The sequence below is a fragment of the Onthophagus taurus genome, chromosome 7, assembly GCF_036711975.1.
Source record: "Onthophagus taurus isolate NC chromosome 7, IU_Otau_3.0, whole genome shotgun sequence".
NCBI classification, from domain to species: domain Eukaryota; kingdom Metazoa; phylum Arthropoda; class Insecta; order Coleoptera; family Scarabaeidae; genus Onthophagus; species Onthophagus taurus.
Genome location: NC_091972.1, coordinates 24,114,133 through 24,133,318, shown reverse-complemented (window position 1 = coordinate 24,133,318; position 19,186 = coordinate 24,114,133). Strand labels below are relative to the sequence as shown.

Here is a 19,186-nt window from a genome sequence, read left to right as displayed (position 1 = left end):
TGAAAGAAAAGTAAGTATAAACCATACAAAGCGGGGCTTACTCATTATTTACGTGCCGAAGATGTCAATCTAACAATAAGATTAGAATTTTGTAGATGATATTTAGAAAAATTAAATAATCTGCTGTTTGTTCAAAATGTCATCTGGACCGATGAAGTCTCTGAGTGTTCAAAGAAGATTGGGGTTCGATGTATGGTGTGCGCTTTTAGATAATTAATTTTTATCTAATAATCTTATATTATATTATAATCTTATATTATTAATAATCTTATAATTAATTTTTAGATACTTAAACTCAGGTAAATACCTCAATATATTAAGGCAGCACATTGAGCCTTTGGTCGACAATTTGCCATTAAATATGTCTCAAATGATATATTTTCAATATGACGGAGCACCAGCACATAATGCCAGAGTTGTTAGTAAATTTTTAAATACTACTACAAACTTTGGCAATAATTGGAAACAATGTTTTCCATCATGGTATGGTTATCACCATAACAACATTAACTTTTAAATACATATAATAGTTTTAGATAGAATAAAATCATTTTTTGTTAATTATTCAATAACTATAAGAGATATACCCCACAAACTATATATATTTGTTATCAGAAGAAAATAACAAATATTTTTTAGGTCATAGCCAACTATGGTTTCCATTTAAAAAATAAAGTTACTTCTAAAATCTCGAAAATAAAAGATGGGAAAAAATTCTACCTACGCCACTGAATTCTTCGTAAAAAGTTGCCCATATAATGTTTTATTTATAATACTCCATCTTTGATAATAAGTGAGATATTCGCGATTGTCGTTTTCGCAAAATTTTCAGTTTTTGCCGATAGGGCGAAAACAAAAGACGATAGCCGTTCGGAGTTTTCGGCATTAACATTTTCTCGCAAAACGAGATCATGATATGTAAGCTACTTTTTTTCTATTTCTTTGAGTTTCGGAGATAGCCTATGCGGACATCGAAATTAGGACACCTGTACAGGGTCTGTCACGACGAGCTGAGTCTATACAGGTGATTTTTCATTTGAGATACCACGCGATGTGTCATTCCATTTAAAAGTTTTGAGGTGGTATTCGTGGGGGCGCAGGGGTAAACATTAAAAATGTGAATGATTGAAGTGGACCTGTTTTCGGGAATTTTCAATTTCCTTTTGGTTTCTGAACTATCTTAGGCGAATCGATTGAAAACGATTCATAAACCTTGAAAATAGACAAATCCAAATATGTAAAAATATATAGGGTATTCCATTTAAAAAAATAAAGTAGGTGGCAACTTCCGGTATAACCTACGTATACAGTGCGTTCACGATGAAAGGAATATAGTACAGCGTGTTAATTAATTATCGTACCCGACGTCATCATTGTAAGTATGCAACCAATATCATAGTATTCGTATTGCAATACCAGTACTGTGATATTATTAAATAAAATTAAATAGGAGTATTAAACAACTTTTTGTGTTTTTTTATAAATGTTTTTTTATAAAGTCAACATTTACCGAGATATATACAGCGTGTTAATTAATTATCGTACCTGACGTCATCATTGTAAGTATGCAACCAATATCATAGTATTCGTATTGCAATACCAGTACTGTGATATTGGTTGCATACTTGCAATGATGACGTCGGGTACGATAATTAATTAACACGCTGTATAATATCTCGGTAAATGTTGACTTTATAAAAAAACATTTATAAAAAAAACAAAAAGTTGTTTAATACTCCTATTTTATTTGCCATAATAAGACAGCATTCAATTGTTTTTATTTCAGAAAACAAATGAGCAACTAATAATACTGAATGTTTTTTAAATGGCAATGTACCCTATCGTTAGGCTCATTTGATAGAGATTTTTTCTCTCTTTACGATGACGTAAAATTTTAGTACCTTTATACAGGGTGTTTCAGGTTTTTGTAGCAGGACTTTAACAGTCGATAGATCTTTTAAAATTAACACAAAAACTTCATATAAACATAGGTCGACAAACGCTTTGTTTTGGAGATACAGGGTGTTCAAATTAAATTTTTAAATTGATTTTTATTTAATATTACACGTGTATTTCAACCGACTCTTTTCAAATTTGATATACGGAAGTTTTTTGGCATGGGAAAGACGATTATGGAGTCCGTTTTACTATAGCCGGTGGAGGGCGCTCTGTAACGTATTCTGCACGGATTAAAATAACAATAACTTTTCTGACAGTATACTTTTTGGCTTATTAAATAAGAATTCTTATTCTCGGTACTTTTTTAAGCAAAAACGATACTCTTATCAAATTGCGCTAAAGTTGATCGTTTTCAACATAATCCGCTTTTTATTATTCGATGTAGACCAATTTGTTTAGAGGATTTTTAAAGATAGGTATAATAATGTTTGCCATTGAAACAAAGTAGGTAAGTTCACTAATGTTTTAGTTTATTGTATCAAGTGTCAAATCACCAGTAGTTGTTGATCAGTGTTAAATAAATTTTTCTTATTCGTTAACATGTTAAATTCAATTTTCTTGTTTATTAACGTGGTAAATTCATTACTCTTTTTAATTTTTTAATTTTTTGTTAGCTGCATAAAAACTTTATAAAATGCCGTTTTTGTAATGTGGAACGATGAATCGTTTTTTACAAGACGTGAGATTGTAAACTTTCACAATTTACATGTTTTGGTACCCCTACGTATTTAGTGTCAACGTCTGGGTAGGTGTTTATAATAATCATCTTTTCGGGCCATACTTTTTGCCACCACAACTAACCGCTGCGGCGTTCTTGTAATTTTTGGTAGCTGAACATAGTGGTTTCAACTTGATGATTGTACAGCTTATCATGGTAGGGTGGTAAGACATTGGCTAGACAACTATTCCTGCAAGATGGATTGGTCGAGGTGGATCAGTCGCATGGCCCCACGATCTGCAGATCTTAATGCTTTAGAATTTTTTGTGTGGAGATATTTGAAAGGAAAATTGTATGAGACCCTGTTCTCACAAGGGATGAACTTTTAATAGGATTAGGAATTGAACTAAAATTAGAACTAAAAAAACTTCGAACCAGTTTCTGAAAAAGGTTGCAACATGGCATCCGAAACGTCAAACCTTTTCTTAAAAGACGCACGGCAAAACCCGAAAATTTCTAGTGTTAGTTCTAATTTTAGTTCAATTAACTCCGGCCGTGAAAGCCTTCGTACTTATAAGATTAGGAATGCTTGTAATGATATAAGGCTGTTCTTAAATACCATTACTCGATCAGTAATTCGTCTGTAAGTCAGAATATGCAAGCAAAATGTTTACCTTTTCAACAATTTCTTTAATTTTTTCTGTTATTATTTAGATTAAAAAACATTAATAAACTAAAACATTAGTTAATTTACCTACTTTGTTTCCATGGTACACATTATTTTAACTATCTTTAGCTATCCTCTAAAAACATTAGTCTGTATCGAATAATAAAAAGCGGATTATCTTGAAAACGATAAACTTTAGCGCATTTTGATAAGAGTACCCTTTTTGCTTAAAAAGTACAGAGAATAAGAATTTTTATTCAAAAAGCCAAAAAGTATACTCTCAGAATAGTTATTGCTATTTTAATCCGTAAAGAATACGTTACAGAGCGCCCTCTATCGGATATAGTAACACGGACTCCATAATCGTCCTTCTAATGCCAAAAAACCTCCATATACCAAATTTGAAAAGAATCGGTTGAAATACACGTCTAATATTAAATAAAAATCAATTTAAAAATTTTATTTGAACACCCTGTATCTCCAAAACAAAGCGTTTGTCGACCTATGTTTATATGAAGTTTTTGTGTTAATTTTAAAAGACCTATCGACTGTTAATGTCCTGCTACAAAAACCTGAAACACCTGTATAAGAAAATTTTTGAAACAAATGTAAAAATTATTTATTAAGAAAATTTAACTAATAACATTAATCTAGATATCTGAGATCGTAAAGTACCTCGAAGTACCTCGAATTATTGGAGATGTACAGGTTGGTTCAAATTCGATGTCCGAATAGCCTATCTCAGAAACTATAAGAGTTAGAAAAAAAGTAGCTTATCATATCTCGATCTCTTTTTTTAATAAATTTCAATGTCGAGAACCTCAAAGCGCTATCTTTTGTTTTTCCCCTGGAGGCCAAAATTGAAAATATCGTAAAACCAGCAAGTGCAACTATTTTGGTTATTATTAGGTGGATTATAGATGGAGTTTATAACTAAGACATTATATGGACACTTTTTTGTTTTTCGTTTTTTCATGAATCTGAAAAAACATTCTTAAGGCAACTTTTTATGAAAAATGTCATGACCAGAGCCGCGACGTTTCGGGCTGTTGATGTCACCATCTGTATAGAGCAGCGAACGGGTTATAGTGTAGTAGTAACATGCTTCTATCGAGCACATCGATGTGCCGCAACGTAACGATACTGGTTGAATGCTGGCCCATGTAAAATTTGGGGAGTTCTCTGCGGTGCAGCGTTCAATACGTGTTTGGCCGATTGTCCGACTAAAACTCAACCAGTGGCGTGGTAGGTTTATTCTTTTTTTTTTTAATAATTCAATGTTTTTTTTAAATGAAATACATTGTGTGACATATCATTGAAATCAGAATTAATTATCCTATTTTTTGGTGTGAAAATCAAATATGGCGTTCATAACAAAAAATAAACCTGATGATAGTTTCACGAAAACGAAACGTCGGAGAAAATTTCTAGTTGTGTCATGAAATTTTTCATAAAAAGTTGCCTTAAAAATGTTTTTTCAGATTCAGAAAAAAACGAAAAAGTCATTTTTTTGTTTTTCGGCCATATTTTAAAAACTAAAACGGCTAGATCCAAAAACTTTGTTGAAAAATGATGAGCTCTAAGATACGCAACTCTGCCCCCATTTAACCATTTCTGTATCCCTTATGGTTTCTGAGATCCCAACGGTGGGCGTCGAATTTGAATTACCTATAATATAATAAAATAGCATTGGGCTCTCTGACAAATATTCAATTGCCCCTGTACCTGCAATAAAAAAATATTAATTATGGATATACATACGATAACAAAATTAGTAGTGTTTAATATTTTTATCTTTTTATTTGTTTAAGCGCCATTGGATGTAATTTGATATGGAATATTATAAGAAAATACTTAATTGACAGAAGTAATTATGGTTTCTTTACAGCCGTATTTCTCCATTGACATTTTCTAAGCATAAATATATATTTTTTTAATGTAACGGCTTCGGATAATGTCATTCCACTTTTATGAAGGCTGTACAAGCTCTTTACCTCAATAATAGAATCGTCGCCTATAAGTCCTATATACCAGAAAAAAATAATTACTTTTAAATTTTAAATGTAGATTAACAATACCATCCGGTGATGCTCCCCAAAAAGCCATTATGAATATCTACAAATAAGCCATAAGGCTTTACTGTAACGCCAAACTTCCTTTCAAATCTTGCACGGGCCACTATTTCTTTTTCACTTCCATAAATCATACCGCCACTTTTAAATGGTTTATTATAGAGTAACCGATACAACAAGTTTTGAGAAGTTGTCGTTTGGCGCCTTTTACAACTTCACCAAAGTTGGATACAGTTAGTCGACGTTTTTTTCCTGGACATAAGTGTCACAAGCATACCGTCCAAGAGTTTGCTCCGCTATTTGATTGCGTTGCTCTGGTGAAACCTGATATTATTACAATTATTTTAATTTTAAAAGCAACGTGCTAGATACATGCAGATTTACATATCCGCTAATCTACAAATCACTTGTATATCAAAAAAAATCTACATACTGTAAGCAAAATTATATTATAAGTACACAAACCATGAACGTTGTCAATGTGCTAAAATAATGCTAAAAAAGTCAACACAAAAGAATACATGAACAAGTAAAAAAAAATGAAGAAAAAAATGATACTATACAATACTATTACTATATTACTAAATAACCTGTACTTCTGTAATGTCAGGAGTATGTCTGAAAAATATAATATTTATGAAATAAAAATGTATATTCTTTTTTAAAGCCCTTGTTCGAAATTTGAAAGTAACCTGCAGCGACTGCAAAATTCTATCAGACTCAGAAGCAACCTCTGATGCCGACAGTTTCCCTTATTTTGATATATTTCCGTAGTCATAATTTTGTTTACGGTCATGGTTGTCTTCTTTTATCTGCATCCTCCTTTTTTGATACTTGTCAATGTATCTTAAAAATTGCTTCCCAACCTGTCCACCTCCACCTTTTTTTAAGCCATACTTTTGCCATGAATGACCTACGATACAAAAATTAATAGTTATTACTGTAAGATGTAGTACATGTTACTACAAAATTTTAAAAGCCTCAAAATATCATTTCCGTAAAGTAAACCTCATTCACAAGCAATGAATCGTAGTTTTTTCAACAACAATTTTTCAACGATGACGAAGACTTTGTCATAAACATATTTTTTTCTGACTAAGGAACATTTACATTGAGTGGACAAGTAAATAGACAGTAAATAGATAGATAGTAAACAGAAATTGTCGGTATTGGGCTACCCAAATCCAAATTAGCCAAGAAAGTCGCACACCCAATATCCGCAAAAGATTTGAGGAAGCGTCAACTGGAAAGAGATGTTTAAATGTTTTCAAAACGATGTCATTTCTTTCATTCCGATAATTTTGACCCAACTCAATTCCAACGGCAGTTATTCTAATAAGATTTCGCGCCACCACACTTCAAGAAGCTTTACTAAATCAGTTTTTGACACTCAGGGAATTGTTTAAAATAATAGTTACCCACGGTTACCCATGGTTACTGCTATTTTTATTATTTATATACATTTGAAGTACAGTAATACCCCGAAGTTACGTAATAGGTGGGACCGTGTAGGATTACGTAAGTCGAAAATTACGTAAGTCGAGTATCTGGATACGTTGAAGCAAAATTTATGTACAACAAAAGGTAAACCGGAAACATATTCTAAATCAAATTTATTTATGCATTCTAATAACAGTACGAAACAAACCAGAAAAAAATAATATTTTATTTATGTTTTGTAGACTAATTTATTTAGATTTCGTCATTTAAATTGGACGGCTTTATAAAACTGGTGATGGTAGTTTGACGACATAAATGCTTTTTCTTCTCACGTAGGATTTCTTGATAGCAGACAATTGATTGTTCTATTCTTCTCTTTAGTGTCACAATGCGTTCTTCATTATTATCTGTTTCTTCTAAAACCTTTATACCATTTTGTATGCAATTAAGCCCCTCTGTTAATTTTGCGATTGTCCGGTTGTGCTGGTTCAACATCACTTTCTTCACCGTCATTTTGTTGTTGCACTTCAATCAGATCTTGCACAGTAAGCTCCTCATCATGCGACTCCAAAATCACAATGACATCTTCATTATCAACTACCAAATCGACTTGTTTTCCTAAAGTAACAATATTTAGTACTACTTCGGTTATATCGTTTTCTGGCGCTTTTTCTGGTGAGTCGGCGAAAAAGTCCGGGCAAAGTTTTTTCCAACCCCCTTCAGTGTATTTGAGGAAACTTCGTCCCACGATTCTTTTATCAATCTAATAGCATCAAGAATATTAAACTTATTCCAAAATTCCTTAACGGATAAGTTATCATTGTGATTCATAGACTCATTTAAACGTCTAAATGATCGTCGAGTATAATAAGCTTTAAATGTTTTTATAACACCTTGATCCATAGGTTGAAGTAAACTAGTCGTATTTGGGGGCAAAAACATTACTTTGACGAGAGGATCATAGTTGATAAGGTTAGCTGCAGAGTGTCCAGGTGCGTTATCAATAATTAATATCACTTTAAATGCGATGTTTTTAGAGGAACAGTACCGTTCAACTTCCGGGACAAAGTGATTTCGAAACCAATCTTCAAATAAAGCAGCAGTAACCTAAGCTTTTCGGTTTGACTTCCAAATTACTGGCAATCCTGATTTGAATTTATTTTTTAAGGCTCTGGGGTTTTGAGATCGATACACCAATAATGGTTTCAATTTACAATCGCCAGCAGCGTTTCCACCGAGCATAAGCGTTAATCGATCTTTGGCTGCTTTAAATCTTGAAGACACCTTTTCATCATGTGCAATAAAAGTTCTTCTCGGCATTTTCTTCCAAAAAAGGCCCGTTTCATCTACATTGAATATAGTCTGTGAACAATAGCCGCCTTCTTGTATTATATTCTTTAATTTGCCAGGAAAAGTAGATGCAGCGACTTTACCTGCACTTGCTGCTTCTCCACTCTGTGCAATATTGTGCCAGTCGCATCTTTTTTTAAAACGACAAAACCAACCATTGCTGGCTAAAAAGGTTTCATCTTTTGCTTCGTCACCAACTCGTGTCTTTAGTTCTTCAAAAATCTGTTTGGCTTGATTGCATATAGTATTTTGGTCAACTGGACAATTCTTGACTTTTACTTGGTTTTCGCACCATACTTTAAGTAAAGATTCCATTTCCGCTATCAAACCATACCGTTTACGAATTATATTAGAAGTTAACGGCTGAGCATTTTTAACTGCGTCGAGAATTTTACATTTGTCTTTTATTATTGTATACACAGTAGTATAAGATAAATTGTATTTGTTTGCTAATTCACATGTTTTCAGGCCTTGTTCAAAATTTTTCAAAATGTCATGCTTTATTTCTAATGACAAGGTTTTGCGTTTTTTGGAAAATTCGAAGAAACGAATTCTTTCCTTCTCTTCGACATAATAACTAATATGAAAGAAAATAAATTAATTTTTAACAAATATTTACGTATGCAGTTTGTATAACATAATAAAACACTTACGGTATTCTAAAACACTTAAAATCACGTTTTATAATAGGTACATATACAGGGTGTACAAAAAGTATGGAATAATGTTTCTACAGCCTAAAGTTCAACTTATATTAAAAAAAGTTTTAAATAAAAGTTACTTGAGACTATTTTCCGCATATCTTGGTGTAGAAATAAAATAAAAATGATGACGGCAGTTTGAGTTATGACATAGTGAGTGTGTTTTTTAAATGGAATACCCTGTATATTTTAAGGCTTTTGGATTCCTTTTGACAAAGTGTTTCAAAATGCTATAAGGTTTTAATGCTTTAAACTGCATAGTTTTCGAAATATTGAAACTTTTATTTAAAAAGATTTGATGTTGCGACAACCAAATTATATCGTCATTATGGGATTGTTATGTGTGTTACTATGGTAACGGAGACAGTTTCCGCCCGAATTTTAAGTTGATTTCGAAAAGGCCTTAGTTGTAGATATTACATAAATAAGGACAAGGGTGGTTACATTTAATTGTAACAAATAATAATTAAACAATGAAATTTCATAACGAACAATAAAAAAAATAAAACAAAAACGGTAACAATATTAAATTAAATGTTCAAAATGTTGTCCATTAGCAGCAAGGCAATGGCCTAAACGATCACTAAAAGCTCGAATTGTATTTCTTAAATGATCGGGCAGTATTTGAGCTACTTCGTACCGTATTCGCCGTTCTAATTCTGCTAAATTGTTAGGACGGTTTTTGTATACCTTGCTCTTTAGGTGACCCCATAAGAAAAAGTCGCATGGTGTCAAGTCTGGAGAGCGTGGTGGCCATTCTACAGAACCCCTACGGCCTATCCAACGATTCAAAAATACTTCATCTAAAAGCCTGCGTACATTTAGTTGATAGTGAGATGGTGCCCCATCTTGTTGAAACCAGAGATTGTTTTCGTTCGGAAAAAGGTCTCTATAGGTCGGAATTATTTGTTCCTGCACTAATTCCAGATAACGATCGCCAGTAAGGTTTTCCTGCCCACAAATTTATTTTCTGCGGCGTTTATATATGAGTTTCTATTGCCCAGTGGGGGTTCTCAGCAGACCAGTATCGACAATTGTGTCTATTTACTTTTCCATTCAAATAAAATATGGGTTCGTCAGAAAATATTATCTTGTTAATGAAGTTTGGATCATCGTTGATTCGCCTCATCATTTCTTCACAAAGTTGTACACGTCTATCAAAATCATCTTCTGATAACTCTTGCAGTAAAGCTGGTTTATAGGGATGTTGTTTCTCCTTTTTCAAAATGTTTTGAATAGATCCTGTACTGACATCGAAATTTAAGGCTAGTTGACGAATCGAGGTATGTGGATTATCTGTTATTTCTTCTAACACACCTTGCCTCATATCTTCATTTGTTGCAACATTCGGCGGACCGCATTGTGGAATATCCTTTACATGACCCGTCTTTTTAAAACGTTTTAGAGTTTTACTAACAACCGATTGACTAATTGGTTGTCGATTTGGATATGTTTCATTAAATAAAACACATACTTTATGCTGCGTTCTCATACGATCTGCAAAACCAACCATTGTTAAAATAATAATTCGTTCTGTTTCCGTTAAATGTACCATTTTTCTAGTAGATATTTAACTAATAATGCTAGCAACTCTACTTTGTTTAAACTGTCTCCGTAACCATGGCAACGCACATAACAATCATATCGTCACGTCATAGCCTCCTCCAGAAATGTGTAGTTTAGTAATTTTTATAGAAGCGTATGTAATGTTCAATAGTAACAATAACTGGAATATCTAATAATATCTCCGTGTCCTAAACCCATGTTCTTATTTATTTAATATCTACAATTAAGGTCTTTTCGAAATCAACTTAAAATAGACTGGCTAAGTCTGACGTCACAGAGGTGGGCGGAGCTTATACCAACTCCAAACAATTTCGTTGCTAACCACACTTGCTAAAATAAATCGCCATAAAAATGTCATTTAAAATGTCATCTAAAATGTCGCTTAGTTTATTTTATTTTAACACTAATTGAAAAATTGCATATGGGGATTTATCGTTAGCAACGAAGATGTTTACAGTCGGTATAAGCTCCGCCCACCTCTGTGACGTCGAGTCACCACCGTTACCATAGTAACACACATAACAATCCCATAATGACGCCATAATTTGGTTGTCGCAACGTCAAATCTTTTTAAATGAAAGTTTCAATATCTCGAAAACTATGCAGTTTAAAGCATTAAAACCTTATGGCATTTTGAAACACCTTGTCAAAAGGAATCCAAAAGCCTTAAAATTCTGTATATTTATTAGCGTTCCATTTAAAAAACACACTCACCATGTCATAACTCAAACTGCCGTCATCATTTTCATTTTATTTCTACACCAAGATATGCGGAAAATAGTCTCAAGTAACTTTTATTTAAAACTTTTTTTAATATAAGTTGAAGTTTAGGCTGTAGAACCATTATTCCATACTTTTTGTACACCCTGTATACTGACTAATTAATCAACTCTCTACGAAGAACTCGAATAAAGTGAAGGAGCTAGAAAATTTTGATTCAATCCGCTATTGAACGAAACAACAAAAAATATAACGGACAAATTCGTAGTTACGTATCTCCGAATTTATTATAATCTTGATGATAATCTTTAATCAATTAATTATTTTTGAATATACTTTTAAGATTGACGTGTCTTTAATTTTTTTTTTAATAAAAAAAAACGGACGCGTCACATTTAAAGTACAGTTTAGATTACTTTTGAAAATATTTATTAAACAAAATCTACAATCAATAAAATAAATCAAAATAAAAAAATCTAGTAGTCATGAGATAAATTTTTGTCCGCACATTTATGCGTGTAATATACCGAGTGATTCAGATAACCCGTACCAGGAATTTTTCTCAAAAACACGATTACCTAAGAAGTTGCAATAAAAAATATGATAATAAAATAGTATATGAAGAATCCAATGCACCAGTTTTTATCACGCTGGTAATACCGGAAGTTGGTGGTAATGGCATCAATTTAAAAAATTTCCAAGTTGTCATATGAATTAAGTTTTATCGTAGAATAGATATTTTAAAAATAGACAACTTTTGCTTGGCAATCGCTTGGTAATCGCGTTTGAAAACACGCGTTCAATTTGGGCTGATGAGGCCGGAATCCTTTCCAATTTCGTTGCAATAGACGATAGATTCTTATGGTGTAAATTTACCATATTCCAGTACACTATTGGATCGGTAACATTCTTGTTTAACATTGTGTGAAAAATACCACTTTTCTTTGAATTGATAAAAACTATTTATTCCTTCGGTACTTAAATTATTCAATCTTGAACTGCTTTCAATTGTTCTTCCGACAATCTTAATATTGCATCTTCATGATGTTTTGGATTAAGATAATATGCGCATAAAGCATAAATATTAAGAGCCATTTTCTTTCGATTTTCCAAACGATTTTGAAAATTCATAAATTTAATAGGCAGTTCCAAACAAACCCATAAATGTGCTACTTCTGCAGAGGATGCATCTGATTTTTGCGCAATGTTTATTAAGTTGCAAATAGGGTTAAACAACTCAATGTTATCTTTGACTTCATCCAAAAAATCATCATTAAAGATTAGAGATTTAAAGATTGTTTAATTTTTTTTAAATTATTGTATTTTATAATAAGAGTTTTCATGTCATGTATGTTTTGGATTAGGCACAAATAGGAATCTCGATGTGCACCAACGAGTATCACACGGTGTTTTTATTCTTGAGCAGAGTTCGCTCAAAATCTGGATGTTTGAGCTCTTTCAATATTGAGTGCACTTTTTTTGTTAATTCTTCATTCATAACGTCTTTGGCAAGTAAATTTGCAGTGTGGCTACTGCAATTACTATGCCAAATAGGAACTTTTTCCCATCTTTATCATAGTTGCAATCTTTATCCGAAACAACAGCGTAAACATCAGTGCTGTATAAAGGTTTTCCTAAATCTATTGGTTCCAATACAATTTCTGAAAATTTGTTAGCATCTTCTGCTTCACAAGTCACATCTCACGCGTTTTAAAATGCCTGTTTTCCCTTGGCATTATGAAGCATCGTTACCACAGTTTTTGAATTGCTGCTTGTGTTTTTCCATCCATCGATCAATAACACAGATTGAAAATATATCTTTTTTTTTTGACAAATAAGCGCAACGGTCATATTCCTTATCTAGTAATGTTGTTGACAGAACCTTTCGGCCAGGTAATTTCGACGTATACACGGGCTTTTTACGCGTTGTCTACGTAGTCTACTCGTTGTCAACATAGATTACGTAGTCTATATTGTCTACGCGTTGTTTACGCTAAGTGTCGACAATCTTTGTTGACGTGTAGAGGAACATCCCTGGATTTTTCCATAAACTGTTTATAATGATTTTATCTCCTATATCCGCTACTTTACGGACGCAATGTATAACCTAAAGTTATTATAACACTGTATTAAAAGAAAATACTAATTTTCATTAAAAAGAATATTATTAAACATCTATTGAATTCCTTAAATTATATAATTAGGTTTTAAACAATTACATTAGATTTTATCACAAGTAAAAAAGAGCTGCAAAGTAAGAACTTTTCCTCATCACATAAAAATTTTATATCTAACAAAAAAAAAAGAAAATAGAATAAGTTATCACTAACTTATTCTATTTTCTTTTTTTTTATAAAGTATATATTATAAGGTAGTCGTGGACAAAGAATATTATTAAACATCTATTGAATTATATAATTAGGTTTTAAACAATTACATTAGATTTTACCACAAGTAAAAAAGAGCTGCAAAGTAAAAACTTTTCCTCATCACGTAAAAATTTTATATCTAACAAAAGAAAAAGAAAATAGAATAAGTTAGTGATAATAGCGATAGCGAGCGTATCGTCATTCACACATATGGTTTTGATTCCCTCTTGTAGACTCAACTTCTCCATGTTACTTCCACTAGGAAAAGTTTCAACATATTCAACATCATTATCAGACTCCACAGTTAAATCTATGCTGCTTTCCTCGTCCGAATCGATGATTTCAATAATTTCTGGATATATTAAGTATAAGTCTTTATTCTCTAGTAGTTTTTTCTTGTACTTCTTGCGAAGTATTGATTTATCAGGAAGACATGAGGTCTGTGTTGTTGTTGATTTGTTAGATCTGGAATGTTGTTCGATTCCAAACAAACTTTAACCGAGGCTAAAATATCACGCCACAAATCCATTTTTGCGTTAAATGTGTTGTGGGGATAGGTTAGGTTTTTCATTATCGGTTTTACTTTTGTATTAAACAATTTATCCTAATTATTTAGCATAAAATCGACGAAATCAAAAATATCATAATTGCGATAATTCCAACCCAGCGACCAATTTGATTCAAAAAACATAAAATTTCTTTTATGATCTATGCATTTAATGCAATAACCAGAATCGTCCGTTTTATCTATGAGATACACGCAGGATTTTGTTCGATTAAAGCGGTTATTATCAATTTTCTTTCTTCGAATAACTTGCTACATTTTCTTAATACGTTTAAGGCTAAGTGTAAATTTTTTTGTCTTTGTAAAAAATTCGTACAACTTGCCAACTCTTTTTGTTTGTTTGTATTGTAGATTTTTATTTTTAATGTTCTTATAAGCTCCTTATTCTATAACACTCAAAATTAACATCAAAACGAATTTAAAAAGCTAGGATTATACTTACAAAAGTTGAACACACTATTTTTAAGTGAAAATTTAATCTATTTAATATAACATCTACATCATACTGCTCCAATTTCCATCCAAATATTAATTACCCACTGAAAGGTATAATATATGTTGGAAAACATGCAAATAAAGCGCGTGCGGTAAATCAAGGCGAGAACGTTGTTCTGAAATTAGTTGGTTGGTGATTTTCATATCGATCGAACATTATAATGTTCGGAATTCTAGGATGAGTGGTCGGCGGAATTATAATTATAATTCCGCCGACCACTCATCGAAGCCATCGAAGAAGCCACTTCAAATTCTTGACTACAATATGTACAAATCAGAAGTGGACACGATGGATCAGTTGGTTGACGGTTACACGTGCAAACGAGGCACAAACCGATGGCCGTTAGCTCTGTTCTATAATATGTTGGATGTGGCAGGCTTGGCTGCATTTATCATTCATCATAAATTGGGGCATATCAAGAGGACCGACCGAAGACGTGTTCTTTATGGAATTGGCAGATCAGCTGATGGTCCCTCACATGGAACAGAAAGCAACGAATCCCATTGTAAGAGGAATTCAACACGTCAAACACACAATGGCGTTATTCGGTGTAGAGGTAAGCATTTCATTTATTTATTCATTCAATTCTTATTCTAAAATCAATTTTTCAACGTTTTTTCGCAGGTAGCTGCAGGCCCACCGTTAGATGACCAACCAGTCCATGCCGTTTTCTCTGCAACTCGACCATCGCGCTTGATGTGTTACAAATTGGACAAAAAGCAGTGAAAAAACTCGTTTTCATTGCATGTATTGCAAAAAACCTGTGTGCCTACAGCATTCACATGCCAAGTACGCGTGCCTTGAATGCCGTGTCTAATTTGATGTTGTTAAAGATAATAACAAAAAATCAGTGACTGCTAAATGTAAAAAATGTAAAGTAATTATGGCTGGAATAGTGCTGCGTATGAAGAAACATATTCAAAAATGTGTTCCATCTGAAAATTCTCAGCTACCAATGTCAACTGTCTCTGATTCCGAGTCAGATGAGGATTTAACGCTAGATGAGATATCCAAAACCCAAAAATAGTCAAGGGATGCTTACTAGTGATGTAAAAAAAGTAACAATTCGTTATACGAGTACTCGTTACCCGCGAGATCCGAAGTAACTGTTACCGCATCACATCGGTACCAGTTACTTTGGATCTAACAGTTACTTTTTCCAAAGGCCAAGTATTGTTGGATAGGCGATATCGACTTAAAAGTCGAAATGCGCAACAAAATTTATTTTTACATTGCAATAATAAGCTATAATATCTTTTATTGTTGTTTTAATATTTTTATTTTATTTTATTATTGCTTGTTTTATAGAAAAAGTTTTGTTTTCCATTGTTAATGTGTTACTACTTTCAAATATTTTTGTTATATAATAAGTGAAACGTAAGTTATTAATAATTAAATAATAATAATTAAGAAAAATTCTTCGTTATAATATGCAGTGAAAAAGTAAATCCCATAACCTACACTCTATTTTTTGATATTAGTGCACAGTGCATAATAGCGTAACAAACACAATATAATATACGTACAGTATTTGTTTTCAAAAATAAGTGTAATATAAAATAAATTCATATAAGTATGTAGTCCAACTAAAACGAGTAATCGAACCTCGAGCGCAAACTAGTACTGGAACCTCAAGCGCAAACGATTACTTGTAACGAGTAACGAGTACAAAGTAACGAATACTTTTTCTGAAAGTAACGGATAGTTACAAATACTAAAAAGTAACTAAACTTTACATCACTAATGCTTACCCAGATAATAACACAGGTAACTTTGAATTTAAAATTTTTATTTTTTCGGTATTACGGTGTTGTTTTTAACTCTCAAGGTTAGGTTAGGCTAAACCTAATCTTTTAATTAAGATTTGATTTGACAAAAATTACTGAATAAATCTTTTTTTTTTCAGAGTCTATGTCAGCGTCAGCATCAACAATCTCTGTTACTGATAGCACTTTATGTATAAATGACAGCGACGTTGTGATGACCCCAAAACCGTCTACTTCTAAAAGCAGCATTTCAAGCTTTGTTATTCGAACCAGCCAATCAGAAAAGAATAAGTTGGATCTACAAATAGCCCGATATTTATATGCAACAAACACATCATTTCGTGCAGTTGAACATCCCGCATTTAAAAGAATGATAAATGTATTACGTCCTGGATATAAGCCACCTCATAGGAATTCTGTTTCTACCGACTTGCATGATAAGGTTCATAATTTAGTACAAAGAACAATTAAAGAAAATTTATGCAGCAAGAAGGTTTGTTTAGCGCTTGACGGCTGGAGCAACGTTCATAATGAACCCATAATAGGCGTATATGTCGTAGATATAGAAAGTGAACGAGTGCATCTGATAGAGTCCATTGATACGAGTGGGAATGGTCACACTTCTGAGTATTTATTACAACTACGTAAAAATTCTATTAAAAAATGTGAAGAATATAATTGTGAGGTAACTAGTATAGACACAGACAATGCTGTAAATGTGACCAAAATGAGAAGGGATCTGTTTGAGGAATTAGACAGGAAAGATATAATAACTTATGGTTGTTCAGCCCATATATTGAACTTACTTGCCCATGATATAGAACTTATAGAAGTGCCAGGAATAAAGAGTAGTACATTTTGCTAGCGCAAAATTCTGAGAAGCTGGTGGTTCTGGTCTTGTATTGCCTCAGGATGTTCGTTGGAATACTTTATCGGACTGTTTGGAAAGTTACTTGAAAAACTGGTCAATATTATTCAACGTTTGCTCAAACAACAGAACAAGTATTGATAAAGATATAATAACCCTTGTAAACGACACCAATTTAAAGACAAATGCCCGAGACTATTTAAAAAAATTAAAGTATATCGCAGTTGCTTTGGACAAAGTTCAAAGAAACACTTCCACTATAGGAGAGGCTACAGAGCTATGGCTAGAACTTTTGGAAGCATTCGAGAATGAACAAGCAAATGGAGAATTTTCGGTGATACCAATGAAGTCAAGGAGCGTATGAAAATGGCTTTGACCCAGCTCATTTTTTGGCAAATTTGCTTGATCATCACTTTAGAGGAAATAAACTTAGTCAAGAGCAAATAGAAACTGGCATGGAATATGTAGATACTTATCATCCAGAAGCATCGCCAATTATTATTAATTACCAGGCAAAGTGTGTACCCTTTAAACCATATATGTTTTCTAAACATCTAATTGGGAATGTAAAACCATTGGCATGATGGCGTTCTATGAAAAATATATATACGACAGCATTGGAACTTGCTCAACAGCTTTATACAGCTATTGCATCGTCAGCCAACATAGAAAGACTCTTCTCATCATACGGTTTAGTCCATTCAAAACTACGTAATCGGCTAGGCAACGTCAAAGTTGCTAAGTTGGTTTCAATTTTTAAACAGCTTAATTCCATCAGTGATGACGTGACTGATCAGACATCAGATTGATGACTTAGATGACAATGAGACTGAAAGAGTGTGAGAAATTTGTTAACGCTTGTATACAAAATGTTTTAAGTTTTCCAATTTTTCTTGTGTTCCTATTATTAATAAATAAATAATATGTGTGTTAAAAAGTTTGTATAATGAGAATTTTTCCTATTTTTATTCATTGTAGTATTAATAAAGAAAATGAAAAAAAAACGCTTGTTTAATTTAAGTGTTTTAAACTGTTTTAAACAAAAACTGTTTTAAACTTAAGCAAATGTTTAAAACAGTTGATTAAAACAAATTGTTTAAATGTTGCGTTTTAAACCCTGGTTAATATTGACTGTACTAGATCCAGAAAAAAAATCTAAAATTAAAAAAAATATCGATGACGTCCTCACGTACGAACTCATTAAAAAATGGCGGTAAGAATTTAAAATCTACACCAAAAAATTATAAAAATGTAAGTCTTCAGACCCGTTTCAGGGATCTTTCCACAAACTGTTTATAACGATTTTATCGCCTAGGGTAAACGCACCAGTGTTTGACCTGTTAAGGATTTTTTAATGTCAGTGTTAGACCGAGCCATATTATTTTTCTTGTAGATCCCTCTGCCTTTACATAAAATGATCAAAATATGATCAAATACACATCTGATTCATTTAAAGTTACTTACCCTACATATAAAATATAACATCATGAAGTAATATTTTTTTAAAATTAATAAGGAAACCAGTATTTCGCATTTAGTGTTTGACCACTTTGATTACATTACTTGACCAATAATATGTAGTCTTTGACCTTAAAACCGTCAATGTTTGACCGATTCGTAACATAATATTCATTTTCATTATTTTTTCATACTATTTTGTTCACATAAAATGTTTATATTTTTTGACTCTTTAAGAACATCTTTTAAAACAGGAGCAAAATGCTCTTGACTTAACTTTTCACCCAAATTTTGTGTTTTCCAACTTGGTTTTTGAAACAGGAAAACCCCTATCTGCTAAATGAAACAACCATTCAAACAGCAGTTTTTCTTCATCAGAATTTAAAAATACTGGTGGGCCCATTTTCCTCTGCACTGGTGTTTTTCCTTTTTCTTTATAAATAAGATTTTACTTTGGAACGTTAAACATCTTGGCTGCTTTTTCATAAGATAAACCCCTACTTCTTACATCGAGAGTCTTTTGAAGATCTT

The 19,186-nt window shown here is 32.4% G+C and overlaps 1 protein-coding gene across 1 annotated transcript; it reads right to left on the bottom strand.

The window, feature by feature from the left end:
* Positions 1 to 9,826: 9,826 nt before the first annotated feature.
* Positions 9,827 to 10,402, bottom strand: LOC139430438 (uncharacterized). Its single transcript, XM_071197472.1, has one exon. The coding sequence runs from the start codon at positions 10,400 to 10,402 to the stop codon at positions 9,827 to 9,829; it is 576 nt and encodes a 191-aa protein (XP_071053573.1).
* Positions 10,403 to 19,186: the final 8,784 nt, after the last annotated feature.